Consider the following 16,599-nt stretch of genomic DNA (forward strand, 5'->3'; position numbering starts at 1 on the left):
TATTCAAACATCAAAAACGGAAAAGGGGGAAAAAAATGAAGTGCAAGGAGAAGAGTAGATGAAATCACAAAAGTTTGATTACAGATGTCAGGTTTGATTTGTTTTCTTTGGATCAAGATTTGTATCTGCGTGCTATTTTGCCTTGATTTGCAGTTTTTAGGGATTTTTTCTGAATGATCTAAACATTTATTTCAAAAATATGCTGAAATGGCGTTGCTAACTTTAAAATTAAAGTGAAAACTGCAAGTTAGAATCTTGCGTTTCAGTTCTGATTTATTGGAAAAAAATCCTAATAGCAATATTGTATTTTTTTGTTGAATGAAGTTGTTTACTATGCTGGGTCTCGGAAGTAAATCGAACTTTACTATTGATGATGCCTTTGAAACTGAAGATGATGATGTTTTGAAAACGTATGGTACAACTACCGAAAGTACTCCTTTGAAGCCTGTTAGAAGTAACCGCTCTGATAGCACAAACTTAACTATCAGAATAGATGATCCTACCTTGGATAGAGGTCGATTTGGTAAACTGAAACTAACTGGTGATGTGAGTATGTTTCGTATCAGATGAACAGAAAGTCAATTCATTCATTTCTATTTTAGCATTCTAAGCTTTAATATTTTTTTTTCACTTCTTTCAAAAAAATGTAAACATGCCATTACCTAGGTATGTTGCTTATTATCATTGCACCTTTTGTCTGATTAACTATCCCAATTTTCAGAAAAGAAAAGCATCTTATTTGAGAACTGATTTTGCTAAATGTTTATCAACAATTAAGATTTAATCTAAAAATAGTCTTTCACAATATGTAATTGAATTTAGAACTGGTATGAAATTGTATAAAGTGTTAAAAAATGCTAACTGTAAATTTTGAAAAATCTATTTTTGTTCTTATCTCTAATCATCAAATATTTTTTTGGATTTCATAAACATTTGATGATTAGAATAATCTAACTGTATGTCCATTTTTCTTCAATAGCAGAATTGTCAAAGTGAAATAAAAATTAAAATTTTACAAAAAATATTACTCGGCATCTAATTTGCCAGTGTTTAAAGTATATCTGGAAAGTTGTATAGTTTTAAATCTGATTTTGTTTCAATGAAGTACCAAACAAGTATATTCTTGCCCGTATTTCTCTGTCTTTTGATAATTAAAGTTAACTGTGCCTAAAAATAAAATAAGGAAGAATATGTATAATGTTATTCAAATAAATAATCCTAAATTTGACCTAAATAATTTAAAAGTCTATAATGATTTAGAAATTTAGTTTTGAATGCAAATACTCAGACTTATGTGAAACAAAAATGATTTAAAATGATTAAGGATTTCATAGATCCCGCATCCCTGATTTATGTGGAAACATGTTATAACTTAACCTTGATATGCTCTAAGAGACAAACATTTTATTTCATCATTTTTGAAGTTTATGTTTGACTTGTAATTTTGTTCAGAACTAACATGTACTCAGTCTGCAAGTTTTTTTTAATGATTTTAGTATAACCAACTTAAAAAACTAAAATGTTTAATAAAGATGTTTTTAAATGTTTAAAAATGTTTTTAATAAAGAGATCATGATAATTTTTAGGACATTTTGATATCAATCTGGGAATTACTGATTAAATTGGTTGAAAATTAATGATATACTTCAGATGGAATGTTAGTTTCTTAAAATTTATTAGGGCCTTTAAAAACTTCTGAATTACTTATTTTAATAAATAATACTAGAGCTTCCAAGATTATTTGCATTCATTTGAAAATTTGATTATTAATTGATATATATGTATATTTGACACACATACATGCATGTACATATATTTATATTATCAATTAGAGTATGGGAATGTATTTCAGAGTGACCTTTTAGAAATTTTAAATAGTTAAAAGTTATATTGAATTTTTGTGCTTTTTCATTATAACATTTGAAAATATTATTGCACAAATGTAAATTTTACATCATTTCAATTTTTTTTAAATGCATTTTTAACAATACCAGTTTAATGATCATGCATATATATATATATATATATATATATATATATATATATATATATATATATATATATATATATATATATATATATATATATATATATATATATATATATATATTGCTTAATTTTCTCTAATGGATTACATTGTTTTCCCTAAAATTCAAACTATTTTCATTGTTTAATCAAATATTTAATAGTTTGATTTTCTTTCATTGTTGTAAACTAAAAAAGGATTCTGTTTAATGTCTATATAGTTCACAAGATAAATAAACAATTGAACTTGTAATACTATGAAAATTTAAAAATACATTTTAAAATAGAATATCTGTAATGGAAAGGAACTGATGCTATTTAGAAAGGTTCATGAATGCGATAAATTGGACATATGTAAAACAATTAAAAGAACACAAATTTAATGTCTGGTAATTTGATGCAATCATGGGTGTGAAGTTATATTTAAATAATTTAATTGATTTTTTTATATAACCTGTATTCTAGTGAAGTAGCTGGTTGTGAAAGGAATGGAAACAAATTGTAAAATGGAAGTTAAATCAAGGTGGTCAACATATTAATTACCTCATCAGAGGGCCTCATGTTTTAACTGCTTTCATTTATCTTTATTTTAATTTGACTTTGGCTACTATTGTTGATTTATGATTTATTTCCATAGTGTTTCTTGAATTGCTACTTTTTGTGTTCTATATTTTCTCCCATTTTTATTCATAAATTTTCCTTTTTAGAAAATTTCATTTTTTTTACTCTAGTTTGCTTTTGGTTTTTACTCTATTTTTTGTTATATTTTTATTTTAATTTCTTAATTTTTTTTATATATACATAAATTTAATGCAATTGTGAAACAAGGAGAACTATACCTAAAGGAATGTTAATTAATTTTCTTATTATCAGATATTTGTAATTATTTCCTTATAAATGAATTTACCCTTGCCTTTTTTTCTGAGTTACCTTCCTAATAAATATTCTTAAACTAACCATAGTTGAAAAAAAGAATATTAAAATTCACTTAGATGTAATCTATTCAACAATGCTGCTATTTTAATATAGTTCTTTTGGTTTTCATTTATATGTGATATTTTTGCCAAGAGAGCAGTATAAATATTAAATCTCTTTCACAATTGTATAAAAAAGTTTTTTTTTTTTTTTTTTTTTTTTTTTTTTTTTTAAATCATGAATATAGAATTGATTTATAAAAAGTTATAGGTTCATTCTGGCAAATTATGTGAAAGAATTCTTTAAAAATATAAGAACTCAGTTTTTAAAAATTATAATAGTATTAACCATGTTCAATGTTTTAAATTTATTTTTCAACAGTTTTTAATCTTTTATTTTTCAGAGTTTCTCAAAGGATAGTGATTCTTTAATACACGGTGATTCCATTCGACCTGAAAAGTTTGATGCCAAATCAATGCAAGTTTTATGTTTATCCTTATCAAAGAACTTTTCCATTTAAATATATATATATATATATGCTTCTTTTGAAAACAGATTTATTTACTTATGAAATGCTTTCTTAAACTAGATTGTCTGTGCATGTACTTAAATCAAATTCTTACATAAAATTAATATGTCCAAAATTGAAAGAATGGTACCAAATTGGTTATTGAATTTTCTTAAAATTTCATTGCTGTCAAGATTTCATACCAATCTAGGAAATATGTTGATCTTATACTAAATAATAATTAAATACGTAAAAACAAATTTTCACTTTTAATAGATTATTTCTGTGCTGATTTAGATTTAAATTCTCCCAAAGTTATGTATTCTCATTTTATTATAATAAAAGTTTTGCAATGTATTTATTTATTATTAATAATTTTATTTTTTAAGGATCAAACATAAGTACACAATGGCTTTTGGGAGCTAGTATAAAATATGTCTTCTTAGATGTTTATTTTTTAAAAAAAATTTTGTGAACTAAAAGTGATATACCAGTGAAAGTAAATATTGATATTAGGATTAAATGAAAGTTAACACAAACACAAGTTAAAAATACCTATTTATTGATCAACTTAAAAAAAAAGAAGAAAGAAATATCCATTTTTTAATATGCTAATTTCTTAAATTACAACATACACTACTTAAACTATAACAATTCATAAAGTACAGAACAATGATCAAAAATGAATTTGATGTATTGCAATTTAAGAGCAAAATGAGAAATTTTATGACAGAGGATTAGCTGTTATTTGGTGAATCAAGTGATTCAGAAAGCCTTTTTTAAGCTCACCCTTTTCTTTTTATTGCCATGTGCCAGCAGTTAAACTTTATAATAGGTGATGATATTTGGTATCTTACTACTTAATTATTATTCTCTTTTTGTTCACTTGTATTGTGTTGTAGGTTGTAGGCTTTGGTTCATTTTTATCAGTAACTTATGCCACTCTTCTTATTGTTTACCACTCTGCTTTAATCATGAAAAAATAAAAACAAAGTTCATGTATTTCTGTAATTATATTCCTTTGTTTGTCTTTGATTTGCAGTTAAACCATATTATAGTTATACATACTACCAGTTAAACCTTATTGATAGTTCTACTTCAGTTTCCTTGGATAGTTTTATTTAAAAATATTGTTGATTACTACAACAAATATAGATCTATCAAAACTTAATTGAAACCATAAACTATCCATGACATTTTAAACTTCAATCATCACAATAATTTTTTGCATTTTATTTATATTAGAGAAGGTATTAAATTGAAATTATTCCATATATCATTTCGAAGGTACTTTAGAAGAAAGAAATTTATAGACATAATTACATTTTATCTAATTTTTCTAATATTTTAAAATTGCACTGATAAGCTTTATTGATAGGTTGTAATTAATATTGCTATAATTTATTGTCATTGGCTAAAATTTTTTAACATTGTATTTGTTACAGATGGTGGAAGCATCCCAAAGTTAGAGAAAATTGGAAAGTTATGTTTGCTGCATTTGGCCTACTTATAATAGGAATAGGTATAAGAAATGATAATTGTAAATTTTTCTTTACTACTAAATTTGATTTTCATAGATAAAAATAAAATGTGAAATTATTAATTAGGCTCTAAAAAATGCTTTGTTATTTTTTTTTCTTTAGGTTTGCTGGTTACTGGTGTTGTTGTGCTAGTTATGCCAGAAATGGGTTTGTATAAATATAAAAAATTAAAATTAGAATTCATGATTTAGGAACCATAAAAAATATTTGAGAAAGTATTGGTAATGATTTTGGTAAATAAATAAAATAAAGTAATTGGATAAAAATTTCAATATGATTCAGCCATGCTAGTTACTTAATATTAAAACATAATAAAATTGGAATTTATAAGTTCTATTTTAGATGCTATTAACAAATGCAACTTTAATTCTGTTTGTTCAAGTTTTAAAATATTAATACTTTTCACAAAGCATTTTAGTTGAAAAATATTGGATAACTTAAATAACGCTTTGTAATATCTGAAATAGCTAACTTGATTTTGGTCTAAAAATCTCAAGACACTTTGGTATTTTATGTTACTTATTAAAAGTTAAAAAATGTTTTTATATTTTTACTTTGCTTGCTATTTTTGTAGAATAATTATCAGTGAAAATAAAGTAACTATTTTCTAGATGTTTTTCATCCCCTTAATAATGGAGATAAACTTATTTAATTTTTACATTTTTAACTGTGTATATGTGCAGTTTGAAAAGAATTGCTCATAAAACTTATCAAACATTTTACTCTGAATTTGAAGAAATAATTTTAATATTACTGTTTATGTTTCTTTTAATAACTATAAATAAATGATGACCGTCTTGTTTCATAAGTATTCTTAATTATGTTATTTTATAAGTTAGAATTTTTTGTTTGTAAGTTGTCAGATTTTCTGTAAATATAAATGTTTATTGTTTGTAACTAGTAAATGCTTAGAATGCATTCAAAATTGCCCTTTTATGTCTTTTACTAAACTGTAAAGGCTCTGATTTAATATGCTTGAAAAAAATTAATATAAGTTCTGAAGTAATAATAAAATCAACTTTTATTTTTAGGCCACTTATTTAATTAGTTTTGGAAGTCTGTAGATAATTGTATATAGTTTGATTTATGCCACTACGTCAGTTTAATTGAATTGTAAATTTTAGCTTGCAAGGAAAATATAAATGCAATTTGAAAAAGACTTTTGCAAATTTCTTTATAATAACAATAATTTTTCCCTTCTGTTAGATATTCTAGTATGAATAAAAATAGATACCTTAATATGCATCAAATTACTTAGCTGTATATCAAAAATTATTTAATTAAATATTGTAATTTTTTTTATTTATATTTTTTAGGTGTCCAGAGTTTTGTGTTTTTTATTGCTGGGGCTATTTGTTTTATTCCTGGAGGTTAGTGCTTTTTGATATTTTTAATTTTTATCTCTTTTTTACATTGAAAATGGTGTATTATTTTCTGGAAAGATTTATTTACAATTGCATTGTGTATGTTTTTCTCCTTGTAAATTCTGTAATGAGTAACAATGAGAAAGGGTGTACTAGTTATACATGTAACAACTAAGAGTTATTAGAAAAATTTAATAAATTTTATTATAACTATATATTTGTCTATTAGAATCCATAAGTTTTGATATTCATTAAAAAATATTTCATCTTAATAATACTGTTTATATTTAACTTGATATTTTAATACTTGAAAGAAAAATAAGTTTATTTATTTAATCAAAATTTATCTTATAATAATTCCTAAAAAAATAAATTGCAATATCATATGATTTTTGTGAAAAAATAAAGTTGAAGGATGGTTTACATATGAGGACATTTTGTGGATGGGAAATGGAAATAAATTATCAGCCTTTTTTCCCCTTACATTTGTTCCGTGAAAGATTATAGTAATGTCATGAATTATAGTAAATTACTGATTTTTCAGCTGCATAAATGGCTAATTTTTTTCCCTTCTTTCTTTTCATGTAGCTTATCATGTGGTATATGTCTATTGTGCAGTGAAAGGTCGTCGTGGTTACAATTTCTATAATCTTCCTTTATTCAACTGAGACCTTTTTATTAGCAAGTCTATAAATATGTATTTGTATTATGTGTAATATTATTGTAAAGACAAATGTCACATTTGATGTCATGTAAAAAGTTATATGAATCATGTTTGTTTGTTTGTAAATGTGGTTGTAACAAAAAATAATGATTGTACAGAAGAAGTTATTTTCTTCAAATACATTTTGTTTTTATTCGTGATTTTCTAAAAATTGTAATTGACAATTTTATTTTCTTTATTATAAAGTAGTCCAGATTGTATAAAAAAGCTATGCTGGCATATGTTTTTAAAGTTGTTTTTACTTTACATGATAAACATTGCTGTGAAATGTTGATTTTGTTAGATACTAATAATATGGTGTTACTTGTTAAAAAAAATCCTTGAAAAGGTGCAATAACTTGCCAGTTACTACTTGAATTTATGTGTGATATTTTATTAATGGCATACTTTTTGAACAAATATCTATTTTTTATTTTTTTTAAAGTTGTTAATATTTAGTCATGCTTTATTTTTAATTGTTAGCTATGTTCCATTTTTGTATTTAAAAGCATTTATCTCCATAAAAGTCAAATCATGTTGTTAGTGTGTGTTTTAATATTTTTTTCTTGTGTAACATTCAATAAAAATAGATCTGATAATTTAATCACTCCATCTACTAAGAAATGATGTTTATTAATAATCTAATTTATTGTATGTCAATTGATCTATTTTACTATTTTTGGTCAACCCATTTAGAATTATTTAGGAAATAAAATCTTTACTACATGATACATTTTTTTTTGTTAAAATTAAAGTGATTGATTTTTAATGGGGTTTTAAGTATGCTTAATGTGTTCTTTTTTTATATTATCTCTTAAAATATAGGCTGAGTATTCATGATTGTTAATGCTACAATAAAAATAAAATGTAGATAGAATGATGTTTGGATTCTTTTTTTTATAATTGCAAGTACAATAATTTATCCTATAATTATTTTGGTTGTTTACATTGATTATCAGTTACAAGAATGATAGTTATTTTGCATATATCAAGAAATATCATCTTCATCAATTAATTATATTAAAGTTTATAATTAAATGAAAATTTGAAATATTCTTAATATTACAAATATATTATGTAAATGAATGAAAATGTTCAAAATTACTCAAATAATTGGGAATTTAAAGGAAGGTTTAAAAAAATAAAAAGAACCATTATAGTTATTGTAACAGTGGAGAAAAACATGTTTTTATGTGGTCCATGATATATTAACCTTTTTTCAAATATTTTTCCAGTTTTAAAATTGAATTATTTATTAACCAACTAAGTAAATTTTTTAAATTACAACTTTTATTCAATATTGAATTTTGCATTAAAGTTCACTGCATTTTTCTAATCTGTCCCTGTGAAAATAAGAAAAAATATAATTTTAGAACTGTAAAAGATTAGTAGAATGAAACAAATACAACAAATTTTAAGTATTACAATTTCCTAATATAGTTGTGTTAACATTAATGTATATGTTATTATAATTAACCAGAAAACATTAATGTTTTACAATTTTATATTATAGTCTTTATATTTATTTTGGAGGTTATAGTACATATAAATTTTTAACCAGTGACTAATTTTATTATTGTAAATACTAGTTTTAACTTGTAATAATGAAATAAATTATTATTTATAAATATAATTGTACCATATAGATATGCTGTGACAATCTTCTTATCTGATTAAAAATACACAGTATTAGAACAATTTAATTGTTCAAAGCATAGGTTAGTTAAAAATTGAATTCTTTTTTAGTGTACTTTTAGATATTTTTCTAAAAACTAAAATCTATTGTTATAATATTTAATAAAATAAAAAAATTATTATTGTTGTTATGAAAAGATAAACGTTTCTGATAATTAATCTAGAAAAATTTACAAAATCGCAAGTATTAGATATTGTAATGTATGTTTCATATAGATTTTATAAATCTCATAATTTTTATCTGATGTTTGAGAAAGAGAATATCTAAAAACTAAAGTTAAATATGTAAGATTTTTAGAAGATTTTAAACATAAATCTAAAATCTGATAATATTGTAGTAAATATGTTCAATTCTAATTTTATTTTGAGACATTTGATTATTTTTGCTATAAATTTGTTCAAAACTTCACTAAAAATTTAAATTATAAATTCTTTAAAAGGGTATTTGTATTGTATCCTGTGAAAAGCAAAACTTCATATAAAATTCATAGTACAACTGTTATAATTTATTAATGATAAATTTTATCTGTTAATATTTTTCCTTTTATGTTTCTGGAAAGTGTTATGTCAATTAATTATTAAAATTTTACTATGTAATTCTACACAATTCAAATAGAATATGGTAAAATATTATTTATATAAAAATTATATTCTTAATTAGGTCAATATATATTATTGCATAATGTGTACATTTTAATAATTGCAGATAATGACTGAAATAATAAATAATGTAAGAATGTGATTGGGTTATAATTTTATTTCAATTAATTTTCACAAATAAATAAGACACTTTTTATTTTGGAAGCTAACCACATGAAAAAGTGTTATTTTCTGAAGATTACTTAATTTTTCATTGCAAATTCATTATTGAATATTTTATTTAAAATTTGAGTTCTGTTATCAAATTATTCATTTCAATTATATTGTTATTTTGTTACCTAGTCATACTTCTTGTAATGTTATTAGAGCTGTAGAATAATCAAAATTGATGGTGGGCTGATCACAGTAAGTTGGTGCATTTATAATTAAAGTTTCTAGTTCTAAGTGAGTGATTAGAATCAAAAAGGCTCTTAATTTCTACATTTATTTTTTGTGTGGATTTTAGTATCAAGAAACTTGTAAAGGGTTTCAAACTTTAAGATTATTTTTGCTTCAATGTAGAAATTAAGGGGCTCATGCTCTGAAAAATTCCAGTTAACAAGTGCAGCTCTATTAACAAATACATCTTGCATTTTGAGTGTATAATTCATATTAGTTCCTATAGTTTTATGGATTTTTTTTTTATTTTTTTAGGCAAGGCAACTATAATTTTCTTTTTTGAAATGTCACAGTTGAAGGCATTTTTTTAAAAAGTAAATACTATATTTATATAAATGTCATTACTCAAATAATATGAATTTGTTATTTATCAATATAGTTACAATGAATATGAAAAGTATTTTCTATTTCTATTGTAAAATAAAATACATTTGAACATTTAATCTTGTCCAAATGCTTATTAAGTACATAGCTGTCTTGAAACTTTTGTTAAACATCACTGTTTTTCAAGATTTTGTAAAAAATGTATGTACACAATTATTTCCAGAAATTAATTTTTTAACTTGCTTGTGTAATTATATTAAAAATGTTCTACTTAAATTTTTGAAATCTTCAAAGAAATTATGCATATTTGCAAATATGTTTAACATAATATTGAAAAAAAAAATTACTATATTTTTTTCTTTAAAAAAGGCCATATTAAACTCTACTACATACTACTAATAAATTTTAATCTAAATAATATGGGTACTTACAATTGAGTTTTCTTGTGAAGTAACTGCATTCAAAACAAATATTAAAAGTGTAACTTGTAAGTGTAATATTAAAAGTGTAACTTTTAAATATTGTGTTCAAAAAAGTGAATTTCATATGAATTTCCTATTTATCAGAGAATTAGTGTTGTATATATAAATGTATTATATTTAATATATGTGTTTTATTTAATGTAATTTTCTTAGCTCTTACAATACTTGTATAAAACAGGAAAACAAATGATATAATTTCATTTACAAATGTTTTATGTACTAATAAATTGTGTTATTTTATTGATAACGTATATCCTTGTGAAAAAATTTTATTGTTGACAGTTTTCTAGTAAAAATAAATAATTTTTTAACTTGATCAGAATTATGTTCTGTGTCCAAACTTAAGGTTGAAATGACATCAAATTAATTTATCATATATGCCAATTTAAATTTTTTAAGATTTTTTTCAGACTTTTCATGTTATTTAACATATTTTATATAAGCTGCACATTGAGTAAAGTATAATTTTCATGCTTAAAAGTTTTGTATAAAAAATAAAAATATGAAAACTGAAAATTCAGATTCTTTTAGCTTTTTTTATTTCATAAAATTCAAGATTTAATCATGTCATAGTACTATTTATTAAAGTAATAAAGTTTAATATTACATTTTATGAATACGGTGTTTCAAAATTAGTATAGAATTATTCATGTTCCAAATGCCTAAACATGTATTTCTTACGTAATATATTGTACATTGAATATAATAATGCTATAATAGAATCAAACCAATATTATAGAAATACTGACACAAAAAATATACTTTTAAAATGTTTACATATATCCACTTGCACCAAATTTTCTAAAATTTTTAACTATTATGTATTATTTTTCAATGCTCTGCTTTCATGGCAGATTATATCATGCAATTATGATGGTGATGAAATAGAAAAATAATAATTCCAATAGAATTTTGTTTTCAAATAGTAAGAACTTAATAAGCTCAGCATTGAAAATTTCAACTGATTTTGTTTCCTTTATTGTATCTTGAACAAAATATATTTTGAGATCAATCTGTGCCATGTCATTTAATTGGAAACATGAAATATTTGCAGATTTCTGCAAGAATTTCTCTGATACTTCCTGCAGTAAATTAAAAAAAAAAAAATCTTAAAGGATGAATTGTAATGATTTACACTAACACTCCTCTTTTAATGATTAGCATATAAATAAGCGAATAAAATTCATCCTAAATTCAATTTCTTTCGATGAATTACAGGTATTAAAAAAATTATTGTTTTAGCCATCTTTTTTTCTTTAAAACTGCAAAAATAACCCCTGAAATACATTCATAGTGCATTGCTAAGATATCTTAAAAAATTTTGGTTAATTATTCTTGGGAGGGAGGTATTATATTGAAGCACATAAGTATCGTTAATTAAATATATTTTTATGAAAAGGCAAAATAAATACTTAAAGTTTATTTCATAAGCGATATTATGGCTGTAAGAAAAATAAATAACAAAACAAGAAAAGAGAAAGATGTAGCATCAATGCTTAGACGTCACAATGATGCTTAAAAAACAAAAATATATGATTTTCACACAAGAGACAATTCATACAATAAATCAACACGTAAAGACTTGCACAGTATGAATAATAAGTAATACATAAATCGCAAAAGCAACACATACATCCACATTTAATAGATAAAGAGATCAGTAATTTCAGTATTCACCAATTCAAATGATGTTCCAGGCCAGCTGGAAAAATAAAACAAAAATGTCGCTAATCTTCAAGCAGATGCAATGATTGTCACCCATGACTACTTCATTGTACTCCTTTGCAATGTGCATCTATTCAGTTTTTGAATTATGTTTCTCTTTCTGTTAGCAAAGAATCTTTTATATTCTTCGGTTATACTTTCTACCTTATACAGGAGCGGTAGATCGTTTTGTGTATTCATCGTCTGAGAAAACTTTTTTCCATCATCCTTCCTCAATACGAACATGGAATTATATTAATAGAGAGAATAAATCTTGTAATGAACCTCGCATTTTAAATACTGGTAATAGAAATTCTTTTTAAAAAAAGGTAAAGTTACAAGGTAGTTTGTTGACCTCAGTGAATTTTTTTAAGAGAGTTCACATTTTTTTTTTTTTTTTTTTTTTTGGATGCATATAGAATTATAACACAAAGTGAAGAAATTCTGAATTTCCAGAAATATGATAGGCGTATATAAATTTATTTTCAGCTCAATTTTCATTTTAAGGACATTCATTCAAACGTGTACGAACAAATCTTGTAAAATCCATTTATATGTGTTCCACCTCCATACTATATAGTGTTATTCTGTCATTAATTATTTTGTAAGTTAATCAGTGAAGCTATAAGAATTAGATAAGCATAGACATTCGCCCTGATGAAATACTTTTCTAATTTAGTGTTATTCGTTTTCCCATCTAAATTGATATTATATATAGATTACATTGTGGATCAATCTGAATTGTTCAGATAAGATATTTTCCAAGGTTTGACGGTCCATTTTCTGAAAGTAGTATTAAGAGGAAACTATGACCATGAAACAGAGTCAAATATTAGTAAAATGCATAAGTGGTAAAGAAATGTACAAATATATTTATTCTGTACTTTTTTTTTTCATTCTTAATTTGCGATTTTTAAAAAAATTCTGAAAGTTTAACAATGTTTTTGTCTTACTTAACATAATGGTCACATATGTTATTCTTTTTATATTATTAATCAAATTCATAAATATGAGCGAATAGTTTTTAGGACTCAACCTTTAAAAAATGCTATGACTTCAGATTTTTAAATTCAAAACCTTTCTTCAATAAAGAAAAAAGAAACGAAAATTTTTTTTATATGCTCTTTTTAACTTTCTAAAAATAAATATTCATGTGAAAAAAAAAAAAAAACCCCGCACGTTCTATTTTTTTTAGAATTGCCAACAAATTTGTATCTTTGTTTTCTTCCTAGTTTTGAACCATTCGAGAAATGATAGAACTTATTTTATTAAAAAAATTTTTTATGAAGATATTTAGCATTTTCTTAATTCTGAAAATTAGGGGAAAGTTCTAGACCATGAAGCTAGGAAAGAAGCATTAACAAAATAATGACATGTAGTGAAGCTTACTTTGTTTGAACATGACAAATCTGTAACACGAAGAATTTTGTCTTTAATAATGTTGATGCACGAACATGATCAGTAACTCTCACTATAATTTGGCATTCAAAAAATGATGGCTAGACTATAAAAATGAAATTGTTTCAGAAATAGCTAAAACGAAGCGTGGAATTTTTCTTGTCATCACCGAGTTTGATGTATCTGTTCACAGTGACCAACAAAAGAAAGAATAGACAAAAACAAGCACTCCGTTTATCCAAAACGGCAATCGATCATTTCTTTCTAAGAACATAAAAAGTTCGATAAGTTAAAAAAAAAGTTTCAACATCTTCCTAGCAAAGTATTCAGCCGTATTCTGGTGCGGTAATGGCGATTTGGTAACTTAAAGCTGAAAAGAAAACAAAATTCCGCGTTCGGCCAGCGATGTGTTGTTCACAATCCAAATTGACGCACCACTTCACGGAAGCAGTTTGTGAGAGATGTTTTTCCTTTAAGAGGGGCATTCGTCCAGTGGTATGCACCTCTTCCTGTGCCACACAGTACCAGGAGGGCAGTAGCAGCCCGGTCGGCACTGCCTCCGGCAGGACTTATCTCTCTTGGGCTTCTTGCAAGTGCGACGGCAAGCTGGGGCGCAGTTCATATATAGCTGACCGTTTCCGCATCGCATTCCTACCAAAGCATCGAAAATAATTTGTAATTTTTTTTCTTTATACATATATATAATAGAATACAAAAAGTTTTAAATGATGTACATAGATTTTTTTCTTGCTAATTTCCCACCAATCGAAGTTTAGGCTAATAGTACTTCTGGTATAGATTCGTACATTGCGAGGCTCGATTTATGATGCTCACGTTTCGGCTTAAATTAACGACAATGACATTTAAGTGAAATCAAGTTTTGAATTCAATCTACGTGCAGACTTTTTGCATGAATATTACATATATATTTTTACACTTTTTAGAACAAATTATTTTGAATTTATTTTTTACAAGCTGTTATAGAATGTTCCGAGTATCATAAAACAGTATATCACAGAGTTTTTCAGAATTCACTGGATTTTTGAAAACAGTTCCGTACCCCCGGTCTTTTTAAGGAATTTCGAATTTTATTCGAAAGTCCCAGTGATATTTCTTATTCACCCATTCTGTAATGCCAGTAGCTGTTTGTAAGCGGTCAAGGTTAAAAGTGTTTATGAGGGGAAGACAAAGAACTGTTCATTTGAAATGGACTGACAGAAAGGACGCAGAAGGTAAAAATAATCACTCAAAGGGCAAGGCATTTAAAAGGCTTATTGTTTTTCGACCACCTGATATCCGGACGGATAAAGCGCAATAATTTGATCTATTACATGAATGAGGCCTGATTATCTAGGTGAATTACTTGCAGTACATTAAATGAGAAACAATTACTACCTCAATGATCGAAATGCATTAATCAGAATTCCAAATGAACAAGGTATATAATTATGCGATATGATAAAATGGAAACAATCTATTTTTCATGATTCTTGCCACTCTTTCCCGGGATTTAATTTCATCCAGTTTATATCTAATATCTTTATATAAATAAAATCACTAACATAATTTCTGTAAGAATGATCTCCTTTTATCAATTTTAATTATACCTTCATTAATTAAATTCGTTTTATTAAATAACAAAATTATTATATAATTATGATCAAGAGTCAGATTATGATCAAATGTTTAACATACATATTTATTCAAATAAGAAATCAAACTCAATGGAAAACGAAGAGTGAATTCAAACCTCTTATTTAATTGATATTTTTTTCTTTTATTAGTATATTTTATACTACATGCAAATCGAATACAAAAAAATATTTTCCATCAAGATATGGGCATTAAAGTAATGTTGTAAGATTCAAAAGTGAACATAATGAAAAAAAAGTTATAAAAATATTTAAGAACACTTGATATGCTTTTTTGAACTGTTTAGGAGGATATATTTATTTTTGTAATTATCGATGGTTATTGACTCAAAATAAATTGAGCCAGATGTTTTTTAGAATTTAATATTTTTCATGTTTACCCCATTATACAACATTGCGTATTTTAAACATGAAAAACAGAGTTTTAACTTTTTTTATTGTTAATTGTCCACTAAAAATATTCAAATATGGCATTTTACATGCATCTACTATATTAAATTACGTTATATTTAAGTAATGTTAAACAATACGAAATAATAATACGAAGCTTTAGAAAAGAAATGCTCCATCGTAATGAAATTTATAGTAGATAGAGAATTTATCTAAGATTTTTTTTTAAGGTTGACAGAATAAATTCGTCTGTTTATTAATGTACATTTAGATTTCTGGGAAAACCAATAATATTTAACATTTTTGCCTCTCCTAGATTGTCAAATATTGTGATAATAGCAGAAGGATAATGAAGAAAACAGAAGCTGCGTTATTTTATTACTAATGAATAAAAAATACCTAGTTTATTTTTCGTCACAGAAAAAGCCATCAGTATTCCTTAATCATTTCAGTTGATAGTGAATTTTCAGCATTTTTTTGTTTCCTTGTACTTTTAATTATACAAGCATAAAAAAAATGGGTTTTAATGTTTATTATTTAAAATTACTATTAATTCATCTCATTTTAAAATTATTATAAAATTAATGTTTTTGCTGCTAACTGGTTAACTTTTAATTAAATTGACATTTTAAATTTACTTTTCTGTAAAGAAAAAAAAAAAAACAATACTTTTCTTTGGAATTTCTTAATAATATTTTGATTTATAAATCGTAATAATTTTTTTCCTTGTTATTTCAAATTTGATGAAAATTTTGCAAAAGTTACGGTACACCCTTTACCGTAATGTTATTTACCATTTGCTATTTCAAAATAAAATATTTATATCCTTTAGAACAAAGACATTGTAATATAATGGAAAT

At 24.5% G+C, this 16,599-nt stretch overlaps 2 protein-coding genes across 2 annotated transcripts in view; one reads left to right on the forward strand and one right to left on the reverse strand.

Moving 5' to 3' along the window:
• The first annotated feature begins 44 nt into the window (after window positions 1-44).
• Window positions 45-8,622, forward strand: LOC129971373 (transmembrane protein 134-like). The gene is made up of 6 exons (XM_056085078.1): window positions 45-546; window positions 3,344-3,417; window positions 4,894-4,970; window positions 5,092-5,136; window positions 6,306-6,359; window positions 6,942-8,622. Exons 1-6 carry the CDS (start codon window positions 319-321, stop codon window positions 7,019-7,021), a joined length of 558 nt encoding a protein of 185 aa, XP_055941053.1. The 5' UTR covers window positions 45-318; the 3' UTR covers window positions 7,022-8,622.
• Window positions 8,623-12,000: 3,378 nt separating this feature from the next.
• LOC129971216 (BMP-binding endothelial regulator protein-like) overlaps window positions 12,001-16,599 on the reverse strand; it is a 148,032-nt gene continuing 143,433 nt past the window's right edge. The window contains exon 16 of the mRNA XM_056084797.1: window positions 12,001-14,348. Coding sequence (XP_055940772.1) covers window positions 14,170-14,348 — 179 coding nt within the window. The 3' untranslated portion in view covers window positions 12,001-14,169. The remainder of the gene's footprint in view (window positions 14,349-16,599) is intronic.

Source organism: Argiope bruennichi, chromosome 6, assembly GCF_947563725.1.
Source record: "Argiope bruennichi chromosome 6, qqArgBrue1.1, whole genome shotgun sequence".
Taxonomy (NCBI): domain Eukaryota; kingdom Metazoa; phylum Arthropoda; class Arachnida; order Araneae; family Araneidae; genus Argiope; species Argiope bruennichi.

Bases quoted from the DNA above. Each gene is read 5' to 3' on its own strand.
- LOC129971373 (XM_056085078.1), top strand. From the start codon at position 319: ATGAAGTTGTTTACTATGCTGGGTCTCGGAAGTAAATCGAACTTTACT. The intron at 4,971-5,091 runs GTATAAGAAATG...TTTTTTCTTTAG, and splicing joins CCTACTTATAATAGGAATAG to GTTTGCTGGTTACTGGTGTT. The intron at 5,137-6,305 runs GTTTGTATAAAT...TATATTTTTTAG, and splicing joins GCTAGTTATGCCAGAAATGG to GTGTCCAGAGTTTTGTGTTT.